The sequence below is a fragment of the Xenopus tropicalis genome, chromosome 10 (assembly GCF_000004195.4).
Source record: "Xenopus tropicalis strain Nigerian chromosome 10, UCB_Xtro_10.0, whole genome shotgun sequence".
NCBI lineage: Eukaryota > Metazoa > Chordata > Amphibia > Anura > Pipidae > Xenopus > Xenopus tropicalis.
The window spans coordinates 1,347,355-1,367,664 of record NC_030686.2 but is presented as its reverse complement, the minus strand read 5'-3'; the positions used below and the strand labels follow the sequence as shown (position 1 = coordinate 1,367,664).

At 49.6% G+C, this 20,310-nt stretch overlaps 3 protein-coding genes across 3 annotated transcripts in view; 2 read left to right on the top strand and 1 right to left on the bottom strand.

The window, feature by feature from the left end:
* sox18 (SRY-box 18) overlaps window positions 1-20,310 on the top strand; it is a gene marked incomplete at its 3' end in the record, with an annotated part of 354,190 nt that overhangs the window by 18,819 nt on the left and 315,061 nt on the right.
* On the top strand, window positions 1,258-2,988 carry rhagl (Rh associated glycoprotein like; the record flags this gene model as incomplete). Its single annotated transcript, NM_001045792.1, is given in 1 exon segment — window positions 1,258-2,988. A coding segment is annotated over 1 exon segment (1,422 nt). The 3' UTR covers window positions 2,712-2,988.
* prpf6 (pre-mRNA processing factor 6) lies at window positions 6,262-18,642 on the bottom strand. Its single transcript, NM_001030471.1, is given in 21 exon segments — window positions 6,262-7,230; window positions 7,714-7,840; window positions 7,973-8,087; window positions 8,827-8,918; window positions 9,021-9,154; window positions 9,442-9,618; window positions 9,756-9,875; window positions 9,985-10,123; window positions 10,328-10,449; window positions 10,558-10,680; window positions 10,871-11,089; window positions 11,195-11,313; window positions 11,391-11,553; window positions 13,063-13,219; window positions 13,324-13,418; window positions 14,310-14,465; window positions 14,579-14,755; window positions 15,225-15,303; window positions 15,592-15,710; window positions 15,788-15,953; window positions 18,471-18,642. Coding segments are annotated over 21 exon segments (2,919 nt in total). The 5' UTR covers window positions 18,638-18,642; the 3' UTR covers window positions 6,262-7,077.

Below are 20,310 nucleotides of genomic sequence, written 5' to 3'. Positions count from 1 at the left end.
AGAAGCTGAAACTGACGGCAGTTTCTTGATGCAAAGGAAGAAGGCAAAAAAGAAACATCTCATGGCAGGAAACTGGAGCAGATCAACATTATACCAAGAGTTCAGTTCTGTCCCATTCTCATCACACCGGCCAGTGAATCCAGTGCTTCGTTCCAATATAGTGGGCAACACCCTGGAACATTGGCTCTTGGCAGTGTAACCCCAAGATGCTACGACCGCATGTAGGGGGGCATTATTGAGAAACAAAGCACAGCTGGGCGCTTTCCAGAGAGAACCACCCCAGCCAGAGAATGGGCACGAGCTCTGCAAATGGCAGCTACTCCTTGCCTTTCTCTTGTTCCTGGGCATTGGATAGTCCCATGCGTACATGGTGCAAGTGCCAGCTCTTAAACAACCAGGTGCTCAAACTCAGCACTGTGCACAATTTGATGGGGTAATTAGTATTTGGGCATTGGCAAGCGCTATGAACCCCCCGTCAAGGTCACAAAGGAATTGAATTATTGCCCTCATGTTACTGCTAAAGGTGCCAATCAATTCTCTAACCAGCCCTCGATCCTGTAGGTGTTCGTGTCTCCTGTTCCAGTTACAAATGAGTTCAGGTAATGGTGAAACCAGTGAAATCTGTCCTATTTTATTGGCTGAGGTCAATTTCTTCTGGGACATGACTACTGAGCATTCTTCTACTGTAGATGCCCACCCTACCATGACAGAGGGGCATGTGCAGGCTGCTGAATATGTCCTTTTATTTAAAGTTTCCTTTGGCAAGTGAAGAGTGCAGTGACTGTGTCCAACAGAACCAAGTCAAGTTGCACGACTTTGCTCCATTCGGAATAGCCACCATATCCTCACCATGCCAGCATCCATTTACTGACTGATTTAAGTATTGCATTCTGCACACAAAATGAGACTGCCCTTGAGAGAGCTGATATCTGGCACACATAAAGAGACTGCTCCTGAAAGAGTTCTATGGTGAAGGTCACTGGTTTTCTTGCTAATATGAATTCGTTGAAAGCTACAGTGGCTGGATGCCCCCAGGGTTTTCTCGCTCAGCTAAGCACTCAATGGTCCAGGTGAGATGTAAGTGCTACCTGTAACATGCTAATAAAAGGTAATATTTAATCGATTGTATACAGTTGGAGCACAAAGTTCAGTGCACAGCAGGAACTGCCTCTTTACTGCATCTGAGGTTCAGCCAATTAGAATCAGGCAACATCTCAATGTGTTGCTGAATGAATAAACACTAAGCCAAGGAACAGACTAGAATTCAGACTTCTCCGTGTCCTGCTGAAATGTCTATAGTTTTCAACCCAAGCGTTCGCTGCCAGCTACCCGTTCTTCTGCTCCTGCTCCAAGGGATACTGATTGGCCTCTTTGCAGTGTTTCTGAGCTACGATGAACTCTCTAGCGCCACATCTCTCGCCAACATCACGGTGGCAAACACACACGACCTGGACACCTATTTTCCCCTCTTTAAAGATGTTCAACTCATGCTGTTTGTTGGACTTGGACTTCTGCTCTCGTTTCTCAAGCTTTATGGTTTTGGGGCCATGGCCCTCAACTTGGTCATAGCCAATTTCTCCATCCAGTGGGCTGTGCTTGTACAAGGCTTTTTCTACCATTACAGAGATGGGAAGATCCACTTTGGCCTGGAGAATGTGATGCATGCTGAATTTGCTGCTGTCACGGCCCTTATCTCTGCTGGGGCCATTCTGGGAAGATCCAGCCCTGTCCAGCTGCTGTTAATGTCCATGCTAGAGATTCCACTCTTTGTGCTGAACGACTGGCTTATTAATTATTATTTCCATATAATTGATATAGGAGGTACAGTTGCCATCCATGTTTTCTCTTGTTATTTTGGCCTGGGTGTTTCTCGGATACTTTACCGCCCTGGGCTACGAGCAGGTCACTCAAAAAACATTACAACCTCCACCACTGACCTCCTGTCGCTGTTGGGGTCAATTATCCTTTGGATCTTCTGGCCAAGCTTCAACTCTGTCTTAGCCAAGTCAGCAGAGGCTCGGCACAGAGCGGTTCTTAACACATTTCTTGCACTTAGCTTTAGCACCCTCACTACCTTTGCTGTGTCTAGCCTAATGGACAAGAGAGGACGTATCAACTTGGTGCATCTACAGAATTCCATTTTGGCTGGAGGAGTGGCTGTTGGAGCTTCTGCCGACATGATGATTACCCCAGCAGGGGCTTCTGGCTTGGGATGCATTGCAGCTTTTTCCTGTATTCTGGGTTTCCAATACATCTCTCCCTTCCTAGAAAGAAAACTCAAAGTACAAGACCAGTGCGGAATCCATAACCTGCATGGGCTGCCAGCAATCTTTGGCACTCTGGGCAGCATTTTAGCCATTCTTTTGGACAGGGTGGACACTGGCGGTCATAATTTGCACACAGGCTTCACTCCAGACATTTCTATAGGGAAAGAGTCGTTAATCCTTGACGAAGTGGAAGTTAATGGAGCCTGGAATGCAACTGATCAAGCACTGAATCAGGCAGCTGCCCTAGGGGTTACCTTTGGCGTGTCGCTTCTTGGAGGTTATATTACTGGGCTCCTTATAAAGCCCCCTTGTCTCGTCCATCCATCTGATGAAATGTGCTTTGATGATCAGCCCTACTTCCAGATTCCCATAGACTCAGAAGAAAAATGGAGCTTAAATCCAAAAGCCCAGAGAGAACTGTTAGTGCCACTGAAGCAAGTGTAGCAGGACACACAGATCCTAGACACTGTGATGGGTTTCCATATACAGGCTCTCGTGTCTGGCTTCCACCATATGTTTCAGTGGGAAATCCAGTTTCATCCTATGTGATAGGGATGCATGCTCTGAGCAATGACAAAGTACATTTATTGCAGCATGGAAAGTTCTGTGAATGGGGGATTGGGAATACACAGTGTTCAGTGCTACTCTTCGGCTTTGCTATAAGTTTATTAACCACTGTTTTAATAGCTGAGTTGATAAATGCAGTTAGCGGAATTACAAATGTAAGCCTCAGTTTATTTAAAGGCAAAATGTCCTAAATGTGCCCCTTATGGTGTAACTAGAACTGCAATCTGTTGCTGGCCTAGGCCCATGGGGCATATTGTCCACCCAGCTCTCAGCATTGCAGAAACCATCCCTCCCTGCCTGTCATTGTCATTCATCAACGGAATGCTTACAGAATGGTGAGAGGCAGGCCTCAGCATCAAATCTCTCCCTTCAGCATACTGGCGCTAAGGCCCGCCTATCAACTGTGTTTTAGCGCTAAGGTCTGCCTATTAACTGTGTGTTTTAGCGCTAAGGTTCGCCTATCAACTGTGTGTTCTAGTGCTAAGTTCTGCCTATCAACTGTGTGTTCTAGCGCCAAAGTCCGCCTATCAACTGTGTTTTAGCGCTAAGGTCTGCCTATTAACTGTGTGTTTTAGCGCTAAGGTCTGCCTATCAACTGTGTGTTCTAGCGCCAAAGTCCGCCTATCAACTGTGTGTTCTAGTGCTAAGTTCTGCCTATCAACTGTGTGTTCTAGCGCCAAAGTCCGCCTATCAACTGTGTGTTCTAGTGCTAAGTTCTGCCTATCAACTGTGTGTTCTAGCGCCAAAGTCTGCCTATCAACTGTGTGTTCTAGTGCTAAGGTCTGCCTATCAACTGTGTGTTCTAGCGCTAAGGCCCGCCTATCAACTCTGTGTTCTAGCGCTAAGGCCCGCCTATCAACTATTCTATCCCTGAGATCCACCTGTCAACTGTATATTTCAGTACTTAGGTCCCCTTGACTCTTAAATGTTTTAGCACCAAGTTCAGCTTATTCACAAAGTATTTTAGAGCTGAGGTCCGCTTGTTCTTTGAGTTTTAGAGCTGAGGTCCACCCATCACATGGAGGGCTTTCTGTGGGAATCAGACCAATACCAGGTGGATAGGGGCGCTGCCAGCTGTTACTCTCCACTCAGGGGCAGTAGTGGACAAAATGCCCTTTGCCATAGATTTGTTATTTTGCAGCAGTGCAGCTATAAAGGTCTGTCTGCTCCTCATGTAGTGCAAATGAGTTAGGTTATTTTACCCATACAGGTAACATATGAAACATTAACCCTTTGCACCAACGCATCAGACGAATAGATGGTGCCTATTGTGAATGAGGTACAAAGCGCAATGTTTTCCAATGATCCCTTCACTTACAATCTACCCAGTGCTTCTGCCCCAACCTCTGCAATGTGCCCTAGTGAGGATGGGGCATACAGCAGCTGTGCTTGTACCCCCCCAGACACAATCACTGGGTAACAAGCAGCAGATTGGGAATCCGTGCCATTCCAGTCCCTTCCCATGAAGCTTGTTGGTGCAATGTCAGCAAAGTTGCACAGAGATAAATTTGGGTCCCTGTTATTTTCCACTGGTATCAGCCGTCAAATATTAACCCGGAGCAGAACTGCTAATCTGGCCGGATCGGCCCGATTGTACAACTTTACGATGCAGGAGATAAAAAGGTCAAAACATTAGGGAAAGGCAGATTGGTTTCCAGGAGGTGAATATCGGAGTCGTGACCCTGGAGCGATGACTGTATCCATGCTAGTGCCTCCCCACAATGCATTCTGCTACCTTTGGGCCATAAAGCACTATGGACAATATACCCCGATTGCCCTCATAATTTAATAGCTGTTTTTTACACTGCAATTCCCGCTGTACACACAGTTGATTGGCGCACCTGGCCCCTACTCCCCACACACACACCGGCTGCCGCAGGGGAGATATCACGACCAACAGACTATTTCTGGCCTCCTTTTTCCGCTTGTTTTTCTCACATTTCTAGCAGCTTTCTGACCTCACCTCCTGTCTTTTTCTCCATTTCCTCCTTTACTTCCCTCTCTAAATGTTGCCTCCCCGCCTGTCTCATTTCTTCCACATTGGATCACCAGTAGCCAATGGGGTAAAGCGCAGATACTGTGCCTTGCAGCATGGTGATTGGGGGCTGCTCTATAGCTTGCGGCAGGTCCCTTTGGGGAACATTTCAGCTGGCACAGGCGGCTGCCCCCAACCTGCTGATGGAAAGACCTCATTGCCCACCCTTTGAATAAACAGGCAATTTTGAGAGCAACAAATGCATTAAAACTCCCTAAAACAAATGTTCCGATTCCCATGCTCCTTTTGTCTGGTCAGTTTCCCGGGACCAGAACCCTAAACTGTATCTGTGTGCATTCATTCAGCTACAGGGATCAGTCACACAGTGTAATACAATAAGAACCTGCAACTGGGTTCTGGTTCGGCAGCGATTTTGTCTGATCGACACTGTCGCCAACATGTCTGAAACAGACGAGGAGCCAACATCCCTTAATAAATTCCTACACCACATTCTACTTGGCTGTTTCCCCAAGTACATAAGGGGTTACAGTGCTGCATGACTGTGGGGTACATCACTCCTTATATAGCAATCAGTTTAAGAAATGAATGTTTTTACCATTCCACAGCCCCTACAACCTCTCTCTCCCCCCCCCCCCCCCTTCCCCATTAGCAGTTCAGCTTGAAAAGGGCTTACTGGGTAATAGCGGAATGCTGGCATGTATCAGGCACTCAGATTGGCTGTGCTCTGGGGACAATGCACCACCTTGTGGTAAGTCTTAGACACTGCACCACATACAAGCTGAATGTAAAGGCGGCCATACAGGGGCCAATTTCAGTTGCCATTGTTGGTCCTTTATGCTGATTCGGCAGCTTATCTGCCTGTATATGGGCAACAAAAACGGGCCTCCCCAACGCAACATATGGCCTGAAATCGGGCAGATCTCGATCAGGCAGGCTTGAGAGAGAATTGGACACATAGGAGCATATTGGCCTATATCTTCGCTTAGGAACACTGTAGTAAAGTCATCCCAGGCTTTGAAGGCAGCTGTTTCCCTCTAAAGGTCCCCCATACGTGGGCCGATTATAGCTGCCGATATGGGTCCCTTGGACCGATTCGGCAGCTTATCGACCCATCTAGGGGCAGAAATGAGGGGCCTGCCTGACCGATATCTGCTCTGAAATTGGCCAGATATCGATCAGCCAGGTTAAAAGATTCAGTCGGATTGGGGACCACATCGGCTCGTTGATGCGGTCCCTGAACGGACTGCCCCATTGCCGCCAATATAATTTGATCGTTTGGCCCTGACACGAATTAGCCTACCCGCTCCCCGATTTTGCCCACCCGTAGGTGGGGATATCGGATCTCGCCAAGCGAGCGAATCTTAACGTGTATGGGGTCCTTAAGACCCGTCCCCTTTTAAATGCAGGATCTTATGTAGCAATAACAGTCACTAAAGGCCACAGACTTTATTACGTGGTGCCAAGGTACAAACAGCTTGCACTGGACATTTTTTGTTCAAAATCACTTATTTCAAAGCACACAGAGCGCCGGTTCCCCCGCAGGAACCAACCTACAGCATCTACTAGCAAGTTTAGCTGAAATGGGGGTGTTCCTTTGCCTCTGGGCAGCAAATAACCTATGAACAAGACAAGGAATGACAAGCTTACCGGCCACACAAACTGGGCTTGTATTGTGAAACATTAAAAACAAAGTAAATAATAATACAGAAATGCCCATTGCTAATAAGATATTACTCCCTGTGGTAAAGATCCAGAGCGACTACTCACTGCCACGCTCAAGATTATCAGCTGCCAAGATCCCAAAAAGAGCTACTGACTTATGATTCTATGTTACAGGTCAATGTGCAGCTACCGGGGGCAACATCCAAAGTCTCTCGGGATTGAAAACAGTCATTAAGAACTTAGGAAGCCTCATGTAGTCCTGGGATATCCTTGCCAATCCGTGGTGCCCAGCAATAATAGGCAACCACACAATAAAAATGGAGCCTTCTTCACACTGCAGAAAGGTGGCATCTAAAGCCAATGTGTTTCTATAAGCTAAAAATGGCCTCAGAGTTTATAGTTACAGAAATGGAAAAGGAACTTTCACGGAAAATCCCAAATGAGGACATTTCCAGAATAATTCCCCTGTGCCCGCCTCATTACGGAATAACAGACAAAATCCAGAGAACGTGGGGAATCCAAATGCATGTATATAAAAAATATTGTTCCGGAAGGATTGGCGCTGCCCTGCAAGCCGGCCTCTCATCAGAAGGCGTTCTTGATTTGAGCCGCCACCAAGACAAGGATCTCCCCTATCTTCTGCTGCCAGTTCTTTATATCTTTGGACACCGCACACCAAAGCTCCCCGTGGCGCGGTTCTGCATTCTCGCATCGCTTCCTGATCTCCTCTTGCTGCTCCTAAGGGAGATAAAAATGTCTAATTGAAATCTATGGCAAAGCCGACAGGCTGGGGCGGTCATGTCATCCAAATAATGGAGAATCAGCTCTCTCTAGATCACAGCCTGGAAAGCAACATTGCTGAAGGTCTAAACCTGGGATCCCCAACCTTTTTTATATGTGAGCCACATCTTAGATGTAAAAAGTGTTGGTGAGCCACACAAGCATGAAAAAAAGTTCTTTGGGGATGCCAAATAAGGGCTGTGATTGGCTATTTTGTAGCCCATGGGGACTGCTGGCCTGCAGGAGGCTCTGATTGGAGTAAAACTGTCTCTGTGCTTCTAAAACTTGCCTCCTAGCCATGAATTTAAAAATGGGCACCTACTTTGAGGACACTGAGAGCAACATCAAAAGGGGTGGTGTGCAACATGTTGCTCGAGAGCCACCGGTTGGGGATCACTGATCTAAGCTATTACTGGAATCGGAATTTTGAACTCTCATTACCTCTGTACCGTGCTGCAGCTCAAACTTATAGAAGGTTGCCCAGGCATCCCCCAGGTCCGAGTCAATTTTCACGGTCCGGTGAAACCATTCCCGGGCTTTGGTGATTTTGCGTTCGCTCCAGAAGAGTCTACAAATGGGATTTGAAAGAAAAGGGTAAGAGTGATGGTAAAGGCATGATGATCGGGGAACACAACAGCAGGAGAAGCGATGTCGGCTTTACATCAGTAAGAAAATCTGCTACATTTGCTCCTGAACTTACTTAGCAACTGCCAGCAGCACATGTGGGTCGTGCTCACACTTCTTAAGGGCATCGACGCTCTTTGTCTTGCGCTGGGGCCTGGCTTCCAGGAACACCGCTTCTGCCCACAGAATTCCTGTGTGGAATAGACAAACAGTGGGTTATTAGGAAAGGTGGTATTCTGTTACTATAAAGCTGTACCTGTATTACTTGAGCATGGGTATGGGGTACTTTTTATTTATAAATGACACTGTTACACAGCAAGTAATTCCCTATTGGTGTGTAGGGGCCATATCAGTGCATTGTGCCTGAGTCTGAGCTTTCAGCCAGCGCTACACATTAGAACTGCTTTCAGCTAACCTATTGTTTCTCCTACTCCCATGTAACTGGAGGAGTCCCAAGCCGGACTTGGATTTCTTACTATTGAGTGCTATTCTGATACCTACTGGGAGCTGCTATCTTGCTCCCTTCCCATTGTTCTGCTGATCGGCTGCTGGTGGTGAGTGCAGGACTTGCAGCGCAGCAGTAAAGTGTGAGCGAAGTTTATCAGAGCACAGGTCACATGGCTGTGGCACCCTGGGAAATGAAGAATATGGCTAGCCCCATGGGAAAAACAGATTATAATGCAGGATTCTGCTGGAGAAGCTGTATTAACTGATGGATTTTGTAAAAAGCATGCTTTCCCATGTCAGTATTACTTTAAGTTAATACCAGACATTCTGTCTGTACTGAGCCAATAAAGGAAGTACGTGCCCTGGGGTTCTGCCCAAATGATTTACAACCTAATAACTGTATTGGATATGTGCTATACGTATATCAACTTACCAATAAAATAAACAGAAAAACAATAATGGTATGTGCTGATTGGCCAGTACCTGAGTTGGGACATTCTTGCAGAGCTTTAGCCATTAGGGTATTGGCGATGTTCTTTAGCCCAGCTCGGAACTCCAGACGCACAGACTCGAGCCTGTGGACAAATAACCAATAGTTTCTGACCTCCTGCGATTTACAGATCATGTAACCATTTAGGAAAAGCCATCATCTCTACACAAGGGAGACCAACACTCACCACAGCTCCGGGGTCTTTGGGTTTTTCAGACGAGACTTCTCCAGGATGGCCCTGGCTCGTGTCAGCTGCCCAACCTTCTCCTCCAGGCGAGACAGGAGCAACCACAAAGGCGTGGAATGGAGACACTTTTTCAGCTGCCAAAAACAAAGATGCTAGAGAGTTCATTTGCTTTCAACCAGAACACAACTCCATGTGTTTTATACACAGAAATCCAGAATAACTGATCCTAAACAAGCAGCAAAGGCTAAACAAATATGCAATTTAACCCCTAGTCTCTCTATAGGAATACAGATCTCTCAGTCATACATCGTACAGCGAGTGGATAGGATTTACCCCCTTTAGATTTATTCTCAGGAGAAATCCTATCCAACAGTTATCCTACAGGTAGAAGACAAGTTGCCATGGTTGCTACAAGACCTACCCCTTGGTTATAGGCATCTCTGGCCTTTTCAATCTGTTCCCCCTGCTCTTCAATCTGCCCCTTCATCATCCAGAGTTTGGGAAAATCCTCATAGTGACGAAGGGCTTCCTCGCAGAGATCCTGAGCTGCTTCGATGTTCCCCAAAACCCATTCCAGTTTTACAGATTTCATGAACACCTGCAGGAGCAGAAGTGAAGGTACTGAGCCAATGGCAAGGATTTGTTACTAGCAACATATAAATGCAAAAGGGAACTCCTTCAGCAGAAGCCCTGAGAGAGAGTGCTTGAGAGGGCAGGAAAGGTATGCCCACATACCCTGGCAGTAGGTGCGCTGCTCCGAGCCTTGGCCAGCAGCCGGCGAGCTCTCTCATATTCATTGTTTTCAGACTCCAATTTGACGGCAGCCAACCAAATCTCTTCGCTGTTGGGATTGGCCTGAGAAGGACGGGACAAAGCACAAAATGAGTTTCAGACTACGACCAGCACCCGACGTCCACGCACTAATACCATATGAAACCCAGAGTTGTGCAAGTGCATCACTCACCTGAAAAGCCAAGGCAAGGATACTTCTGGCAGCCGGCACATCACCTGCTAGCCACTTGGACTTGGCTCCCATCAGCCACAACACTTCAGCTTTAGGACAATGGGCAACAGCACGCTGCAAGAGCGCCTCCAGCGACTCCCTGAGGGGAGACACATGATCAGCTGACAATTTATAGCTAGCAGCACCCATCTGTAGGCAGTGAGAGCCCCACAACAAAACTCCAGGTGCACCACACATCTCATACTTCCATGTTTCAGGCATGGTTATAGAAATATGCTAGAGTATACTGTGGCACAAACAGGGTAACCAAGGGTAGTAGCCTCATCTTGTCACTATCCCCTACCTGGTGCCGTGGTTCTTCTCAAAATACGCAGCCCTCAGCCACACACTCTTCTTGCTGGGGAAGACCTGAAGGGAGTGGGCATAGATAGCCCGGGCACACTCCAAGGCACTGTGAGCGACGCACTGCAAGGTAGGCAAGAAAGGTTGTCAGGAACAGTGGGAATTATCAGTTCTGCTCGTTACCCAAACCCAAGGTCAGTCTCTGTCACATCAAATGGCGGAAAGACTCACACTGTCAGCATCCTCCATCCACGTGTGCTTCCGATCCTCCTCTTCTATTCCGATGCCAATTACATCCTTGATGATGGCCTGACATGTTGCCACGCTGCCGGCCTTGTCACACTCCTCTGCATCCTGCACACAGAGATATCAGACAGTTTGCGTGTGTACCGAAATCCCTGCAAGCTTCGCACAGGTTTTATACCCCCCCCCCCCACCTATCTTTGTTTCTATGTCCCCAATTTAACAGAATGAACGTAACAACTTTTCCCCAATACCATCTGATATTTCCCCCATTAGTCCCTTTCACTATTACTGCCTTTACCTGTATCCATTGCTCACGGTTGATTTCGACCCCGTTGGCTCTCAGAGATGTGATGGCTCTGTCTATAATCTTCTCCACCATCTGTGTGTTGCCGTTGGCCTCTTCCAGCTTGGCAGCTGTGATCCAGATATGTCTGTCTGTGGGAATGTTCTCCCGAGCCTTGTTCAGAACCTTACGGGCATTTTCATAGGTCTCCAACCTGGCCAAAGCCAGCCACAACTACAGGACAAAAAACATCAGGATTTCCTAAGCGGCTGTAGCAGTATAATTATATAAATGGGGGTTCAGCTAAAGAAATAGCTTGTTCCTACGTGGCCACCTTACCTCCACATTGGTGGGGCAACACTCCACAGCACGACTCAACATGATTCGAGCATCCTCCGGCTCCTCCAGCTCCACTGCAGCTTTCCACAGACGGACAGAGTTAGGGACATGCTCCAGAGCTGACGAGAGAATGAATGTAGGTAACTAAAAGGCCCATGAAATTCCGCGTTTCTAGTTGGGATGGAGCCGCACTCACCTTTTCTCAGGACGCGTTTCTTGGCTCGAAGATCAGTCTCCAGCTCTGCTGCTCGGATATAAATGCGCACGGACTGTGGGAGGTGCCGCACAGCTTGTGCTACCACCGCCTTGGCAGTGTCCCCGGGCTGTAACCGAGCAGCCTCCAGCCAGACATCTTCACTCTGAAAGATAGTTAGAACGCCTAACTAAAGAAGTAGGGCAGAAATGTTGTACATTATGTTTTGGGCTTTTGTACCAGCCCAAGGCACACACAGCCCTTTAGCAGGGAAGATCTGTGTCTACACAGATGCCCAGTAGCCCCCCATCTTCTTTTCTGCTGATTCCCTGCACATTGTCTGTGCTGCTTTCAGTTACTGAGCTTAGGGGCCGACTCACAATATACTGCATAAAAAGAATATAAATGTAACCGTTCATTCAGATTCACATTAAATGATAGATCTGAAACCAGGGCAACTGCATCAGAACTGAATAATTAACCCTGTAGAGTCAGCTTATACGACAGACATATCTAATTTTCTGCTTGGTATTTAGCAACCACCCCTAAACTCAGCTTCTCAAAAGCTGCTCAGAGCCCACTGAGTATGTGCACTGTCCCGGACAGTTCTAACAGAATCCAAGATAGGGAGCGACCTATATCATTACTACTATAGAGATGCTGAAACTTTAAGGCAGTCCGGTCAGTTTATTACATAAAATATGGCATTTCTAGCCATATTCATTTTTAGGGTTAAGTTCTCCTTTAAAGTAGAAGGAAAGGTAATAACTAAGTTTTATTAGAAAGGTCTATGTAAATACAGCCATAAGCACTTCAAAAAGAAAACCCAGAATTTATTTTCTCGTTTTGTGTACACATGTTCTCCTGTGTCAGACTTCCCCCTCTCAGGAAAATCCTGAGCCTGCTCAGTTTGCTCCTCTCTCCCACCTATTAGAATTCACTCCCCCTCCCAACTCTGTGTAATCTGAACTACCAGCAGCTAGAGCTGCAGCACTGAAGCTACTGAGACCAAGGGGCACATTTACTAATCCACGAATCCGAATGGGAAAAATTCGGATTGGAAACGAACATTTTGCAACTTTTTTTGCAAATTTTTTCGTAGCCGTTACGACTTGCGCGAATTGTTGCAATTTTTACGTAGCCGTTACGATTTGCTCGTATATTGTCGTGACTTTTTTGTATTGAGCGCTCGTAAACTTTAGCGCGACGGCTACGAAAAAGTCGCGACAATTTACAGAAAAATCGCAAAATACCGATCATTACGAAAAAAACGCATTCGGACGTTTGTGGATTAGTAAATGTGCCCCCAAGTGCCTATGAAGATTCTCATTCATCCAGGTCATGATATGCAGTATCTACTAGATACTGTATACTGAGACCAAGCTAAAATGGCAGCTGCTATCTTAAACAAACAGAGGGCAGTTTACTCAGGTATGGTAAAGCTTTCTCCATTATAAATATAGGGTTCTAGGTGCTACTAATGTGGTGATTCTATTGGCAGTAAAATGCCTTTCCTTCCCCTTTATAAGGGTAGAGCCTCTAAACATCCAGTAGAAGCAGCGTGAACCAAAACCCATAGCCGGAACATTGGTGACCAGTGATAAGCCAAAAGCTTAGCGTCACGGAATGATGGAAAGGCACGAGGACTGTGGGAGGAGCCTTACACAGGACTCACCTTGGGGCACATCTCTGTTCCTTTCATGATGAGGTTTCGAGCGACTTGTAATTTGCCAGTCACCTCCTCGAGACGGGCAGAAGCGATCCAGGCCGGGGGGTGATGAGGGTTCGTTTCTCTCACTGACTTCAGAAGCAGACGGGCTTTCTTAATATCACTGGAGAGAAGAACGTGAAATTAACCCTTGTGCCACCATCCCAGGCAAGAGGCGACGGGGCTCATCATTACGACAGCAGCGCAGAAAGACAAGACCGCACTTACTTGATATCTCCGCCGTGGGTTGGGATCATAGAGTTCAGGTCAGTCAGATAACCTTTGGGGTCAACCACAGTCTGGCCACTTACAGAGTCGGACACCTGAGGCATAACAGGACATTTAGGGACAGATTTAGTAAAAATCCGATTTTTATTTTTTTTTTTTTGTCCTATTTATTTTAATAGGAAAAAAAAAAAAATCGATCAATGATGCATTTATCAATAGTCACAAAAATTTGTAAGATCGTACAAAAGTTTAGAAATGTGTAATTTGTATGCAAAATGTTTTTTTCTTGAAAAATGTGTGAATATATTGCCATTTCTAGAAAAAAACTGACATTTAAATGGACATTCATCCCCATGAATCCTTTTTATTTTTCCCCAAACAGGAGGTGCTCCCGCGGCCATTTTAAGAGCATCGGCGCTCAGTCTTGGAAAACAATAATGCGTTTAAGTTTCACTTGAAAGTGTGTGAAATGGAAAACAATAGGTATGTGATTAACTTCCCCTTGAAAATGTGTGAAATAAAAAAAAAACAAACTATAATGCGTTTTAACTAGGGATGCACCGAACCCACTTTTTTGACAGATTCTGCTGAAACCCGAACCCAAAAAACATTTTTTCCCGACCATTTAACCTTTCCGAATGCTAATTAGCATATGCTAATTTGTGCTAATTGGGGTTTGGTTCGGCTGGGAGTGTGAATGCGGCCGAAACCGAATCCTTCAAAAAAAAGAAAGCCTGGATTCAGCCCAAATCCCAAACTGAATCCGGGATTCGGTGCTTCCCTAGTTTTAACTTCCCCTTGAAAATGAGTCAAGGACAGGCTGTCACTGACTATTCTATATATATATATATATATTTCTTGGTTTTTTTTAAATAAAACTCTAAAAATGTGAATATTAAAAGCCTCCATAGGACACAATGGTTCTCTCCCGCTCTCTATACCGAGGTCGAGTCTATAAAAGAAAAGTCGGGTCAGAACAAAGGTACCTGGCTCAGCCTCATGTCCATTAGTGTGTTTCTGGCCTGTCCAATCTTCCTCATGTCCAGATCCCCAGTACCGGGAGTCATTAGCCCCGGGGTCATCCCGCCAGGGTACGGAGTATTCAGTCCCCCTGGGAACGGGGTGTTCAACCCTCCGAATTGCTAAACAAAAGCCAAACAAGGAAGTCAGCAGCCATAAGCCAAAGTGTAATTTTGCTCATTTCACTGGGCACAAATGATTGCCGCCCCACCACATGACACTTTGTTGCCCTCACCGTTTGGCGCGGATCGACTGACGAGTGGCTGTCCCCAGTCTGTAAGTGCTTTGCAAAGAAGCTGTCGGGGACGGGCGTCAGCTTTTCATGCCGCGGGTTCCTCTGGCGCTTGTTGCGCGCATCTCCCACCTCAGGGATGCTCAGCCACTCCTCTTCCGTCACTTCCGCCAGCTTCCTCTGAGGAGACAGACAGCCTTTTAGGAGACTCTTACAGATGGAGCCATCTATAGGGTTAACCCTGCCCCCCATGACTGGCGCCTATGGCAGGGTGCCGCATCAGACAAAGTGTGCTCCACATACAGCACAGAGATGTATAAAGCCACCCATACACGGTCAGATTTTAGTCTTCTGATATCGGCCGTACGTTTAACTGCAACAATCTGTAACTGTAGGATAAATCCCTAAATATAACCAATGGGAGGGGGTCTGTACAGGAAATAGTTACAGGCACCAATCGTACGAAAGTGACTCCCATTGTAGGCCCCCCGAGGGTATTGTCTGATACACAATACTGCGCTGATTTTATCCTTATCAACCGGAATGTTCCAACCTGTCCGACTAACCGACTGATCACCACGGTACGGAAGTTCTCAGGGCGATATCGGCAGCTTTACTCTAATTGGCTACAGGGAAGGTTCCGCCTTACCTTCAGGTCAGAGAACTGCTGCTGGATCTTGGGTCTCTCCATACGATATTTCTCAATCTCCTCCTTTTCCCTCTGCTCCCTGAAACGACACATCGGTGGGTCCTTACACCCCAATACTGGCACCCAAAGCAGCAACAGACAGACAGGTATGGGATGTTCTATCTGGATCAAACTTCATATATCTGACAACTTAAAGGGGCGGCTCACCTTTTACTTTTAGTATGTTATAGAATGGTTTTAAACAACTTTGTCTTTATCTTCTTTCCAACTTTCAAAGTGGGGGTCACTGACCCCGGCAGCCATAAAACTATTGCTCGGTGAGGCCACAATCTATTGTTACTTATTGACCACCGGCCATGCCACTTACCTTCTCTCCTTCCGCCTCTCATCCATACGCTTATCCAGGGCCGCGTAGATGGCATCCGCTTCCTCGTCGTCCTTCTCGTAGGGGCCGCTAGAGAACAAGCTCCCGGCGTAGCCGTTGAACTAACAGGAGAAAGCGACAGTTACTTCCCGGGCTGCTGATACATTGTATCCAATGGAGCACAGAGCTTTCTATTCACCTCATCGTAATTTGTATCATTCAAGTCTTCATCATCATCATCAGCTTGGTTCTTCTTCATCTGGTCCCCCACAGTTCTCTTCCCGGGAGGGGCATGGCGGTCATCCACCGGGTCATTGGCATCACGGGCAGGACCGATATCAGAACGGGTAGTAAAGCCAGTGGCACTGAGAGGGAACAGGAGTCCATTTAATGACGTCTTAACCGCAACCCCTCTGCCCCGGCCGCCATGTTCCCATTCACGTTACGCTCGTATTTTCCCTTTTCCTCTCCTGTACCGCTGCCTTCACCCCCACCCAGTTCCTACTGCCCCCCCCCCCCTGTATATAATGGGCCCAGCTATTGGCAGGTTACAGTGCGCACCTTTAGCCAGAGCAGCGCTGTCCAACTCTTCCATGTTCTGGGCCAATCAGGAGACACCACTATTGTGTGCTGAATTAGAACAACCAGCACTGGGCCCCTGTGTGGCACATCAGAACCGAACCAGCACTGGGCCCCTGTGTGGCACATCAGAACTAAACCAGCCCTGGGCCCCTGTGTGGCACATCAGAACCGAACCAGCACTGGGCCCCTGTGTGGCACATCAGAACTAAACCAGCCCTGGGCCCCTGTGTGGCACATCAGAACTAAACCAGCACTGGGCCCCTGTGTGGCACATCAGAACCGAACCAGCACTGGGCCCCTGTGTGGCACATCAGAACCGAACCAGCACTGGGCCCCTGTGTGGCACATCAGAAACCGAACCAGCACTGGGCCCCTGTGTGGCACATCAGAACCGAACTAGCCCTGGGCCCCTGTGTGGCACATCAGAACTAAACCAGCCCTGGGCCCGTGTGGCACATCAGAACCGAACCAGCACTGGGCCCCTGTGTGGCACATCAGAACTAAACCAGCACTGGGCCCCTGTGTGGCACATCAGAACTAAACCAGCACTGGGCCCCTGTGTGGCACATCAGAACCGAACCAGCACTGGGCCCCTGTGTGGCACATCAGAACCGAACCAGCACTGGGCCCCTGTGTGGCACATCAGAACCGAACCAGCACTGGGCCCCTGTGTGGCACATCAGAACCGAACCAGCCCTGGGCCCCTGTGTGGCACATCAGAACCGAACCAGCCCTGGGCCCCTGTGTGGCACATCAGAACCGAACCAGCCCTGGGCCCCTGTGTGGCACATCAGAACTAAACCAGCACTGGGCCCCTGTGTGGCACATCAGAACCGAACCAGCACTGGGCCCCTGTGTGGCACATCAGAACTAAACCAGCACTGGGCCCCTGTGTGGCACATCAGAACTAAACCAGCACTGGGCCCCTGTGTGGCACATCAGAACTAAACCAGCACTGGGCCCCTGTGTGGCACATCAGAACTAAACCAGCACTGGGCCCCTGTGTGGCACATCAGAACCGAACCAGCACTGGGCCCCTGTGTGGCACATCAGAACCGAACCAGCACTGGGCCCCTGTGTGGCACATCAGAACCGAACCAGCACTGGGCCCCTGTGTGGCACATCAGAACTAAACCAGCACTGGGCCCCTGTGTGGCACATCAGAACTAAACCAGCACTGGGCCCCTGTGTGGCACATCAGAACTAAACCAGCACTGGGCCCCTGTGTGGCACATCAGAACCGAACCAGCACTGGGCCCCTGTGTGGCACATCAGAACCGAACCAGCACTGGGCCCCTGTGTGGCACATCAGAACCGAACCAGCACTGGGCCCCTGTGTGGCACATCAGAACCGAACTAGCCCTGGGCCCCTGTGTGGCACATCAGAACCGAACCAGCCCTGGGCCCCTGTGTGGCACATCAGAACCGAACTAGCCCTGGGCCCCTGTGTGGCACATCAGAACCGAACCAGCACTGGGCTCAGAGTTCCCATGGGGGCTCCTATAATTACAGTAACTCAGTGCCCCAACTGCCCCTCACCTCCAGCCTCACCCCCAAACTCTCAGCTCCCACACACAAATCACAGCATTACCCCTAATTTCTCCCCTCCCTCAGCCCCCCCCCATCTCAGCCAACTCCCCCTGCCCCCCCCCCTGCCTCACAGCCCCCCACCTGCCCCAATGCCTTCCCGCACCCTCCCTGTCTCACAGCCCCCCCCCCCCCCCCCCGGCTCTCACCCCCGCCCCCTCCCTGTCTCACAGCCCCCCCCGCCCCAATGCCTTCCCGCCCCCTCCCTGTCTCACAGCCCCCCCCCGGCTCTCACCCCCGCCCCCTCCCTGTCTCACAGCCCCCCCCCCTTGTCTCACAGCCCCCCCCCCCTTGTCTCACAGCCCCCCCCCCCCTGCCCCAATGCCTTCCCGCCCCCTCCCTGTCTCACAGCCCCCCCCTGCCCCAATGCCTTCCCGCCCCCTCCCTGTCTCACAGCCCCCCCCCCCCTTGTCTCACAGCCCCCCCCCTGCCCCAATGCCTTCCCGCCCCCTCCCTGTCTCACAGCCCCCCCCCCCTTGTCTCACAGCCCCCCCCTGCCCCAATGCCTTCCCCCCCCCGGCTCTCACCCCCGCCCCCCCCCGTGTCTCACAGCCCCCCCCCCTGCCCCAATGCCTTCCCGCCCCCTCCCTGTCTCTCACCCCCCCCCCCCGGCTCTCACCCCCGCCCCCTCCCTGTCTCACAGCCCCCGCCCCCTCCCTGTCTCACAGCCCCCCCCCCCCGCCCCAATGCCTTCCCGCCCCCCCGGCTCTCACCCCCGGCCCAGGCCCGGTACATATCCCAGCGGTGCGGGCATGCCGAGGAAGGGTTTCTTCTTCTTGTTCATGGTGCCGGTAATGGCAGCGGTGAGTCCCGAAGTCCCGGTTGGGTTCCCTGAGCCCGAGGGCCCCGCTCCGCTCCCTGCAGATACGGACGCCGCCATCTTCCCCGCAGCGCTGTGTTCCTACGCTTCCCCCAGCATGCACCGCGGGCTCTCTAATAACTTCCGGCGCACAATGGCGCGTCACTACTCAGGGTAATTGCACTGATTGGCGGAAACCTGTGATTGGCGGATAAATCTTCCAATCCCCGTGATGTTAGTGGCGCCCAAAGGATCGGCCATAGTATTGGTGGGCCCTGGGCCTTCCCATCCGCCATCTTGTTGGTGGGCAGTGCCGCCTATAGAGCGCTAGCCTGTCACACTCCCGCCAGGACTGCTTCCTACTAATCCCAACTATCCCACATTACCCCGCGGCTGTAGGGAGGGAATCTCCGCCACTGAGGCATTGTGGGAGTTGTAGTTCTGTAAGTGCTGAGTCCCCAAGGCTGGGGGCCCATTCCCAGCTTTATTGCCCCCATTAGCTGCCAGGGCAGGGCCCCTTTGGCTGAATGTCTGACACTTTACCTGGGGCCAGATGCACCCAAGCTGATTGGCTGGCTCTCAGGGAACTGTCAGTCAAGGGAGGGATACAAAGAGCTGATTGGCTGACTCTCAGGGAACTGTCCAGTCAAGGGAGGGATACAAAGAGCTGATTGGCTGGCTCTCAGGGAACTGTCCAGTCAAGGGAGGGATACAAAGAGCTGATTGGCTGGCTCTCAGGGAACTGTCCAGTCAAGGGAGGGATACAAAGAGCTGATTGGCTGGCTCTCATGGAACTGTCCAGTCAAGGGAGGGATACAAAGAGCTGATTGGCTGGCTCTCAGGGAACTGTCAGTCAAGGGAGGGATACAAAGAGCTGATTGGCTGGCTCTCATGGAACTGTCCAGTCAAGGGAGGGATACAAAGAGCTGATTGGCTGGCTCTCATGGAACTGTCCAGTCAAGGGAGGGATACAAAGAGCTGATTGGCTGGCTCTCAGGGAACTGTCAGTCAAGGGAGGGATACAAAGAGCTGATTGGCTGGCTCTCAGGGAACTGTCCAGTCAAGGGAGGGATACAAAGAGCTGATTGGCTGACTCTCAGGGAACTGTCCAGTCAAGGGAGGGATACAAAGAGCTGATTGGCTGGCTCTCAGGGAACTGTCCAGTCAAGGGGGGGATACAAAGAGCTGATTGGCTGGCTCTCAGGGAACTGTCCAGTCAAGGGAGGGATACAAAGAGCTGATTGGCTGGCTCTCATGGAACTGTCCAGTCAAGGGAGGGATACAAAGAGCTGATTGGCTGGCTCTCAGGGAACTGTCAGTCAAGGGAGGGATACAAAGAGCTGATTGGCTGGCTCTCAGGGAACTGTCCAGTCAAGGGAGGGATACAAAGAGCTGATTGGCTGGCTCTCAGGGAACTGTCCAGTCAAGGGAGGGATACAAAGAGCTGATTGGCTGGCTCTCAGGGAACTGTCAGTCAAGGGAGGGATACAAAGAGCTGATTGGCTGGCTCTCATGGAACTGTCAGTCAAGGGAGGGATACAAAGAGCTGATTGGCTGGCTCTCAGGGAACTGTCAGTCAAGGGAGGGATACAAAGAGCTGATTGGCTGGCTCTCAGGGAACTGTCAGTCAAGGGAGGGATACAAAGAGCTGATTGGCTGGCTCTCAGGGAACTGTCAGTCAAGGGAGGGATACAAAGAGCTGATTGGCTGGCTCTCAGGGAACTGTCCAGTCAAGGGAGGGATACAAAGAGCTG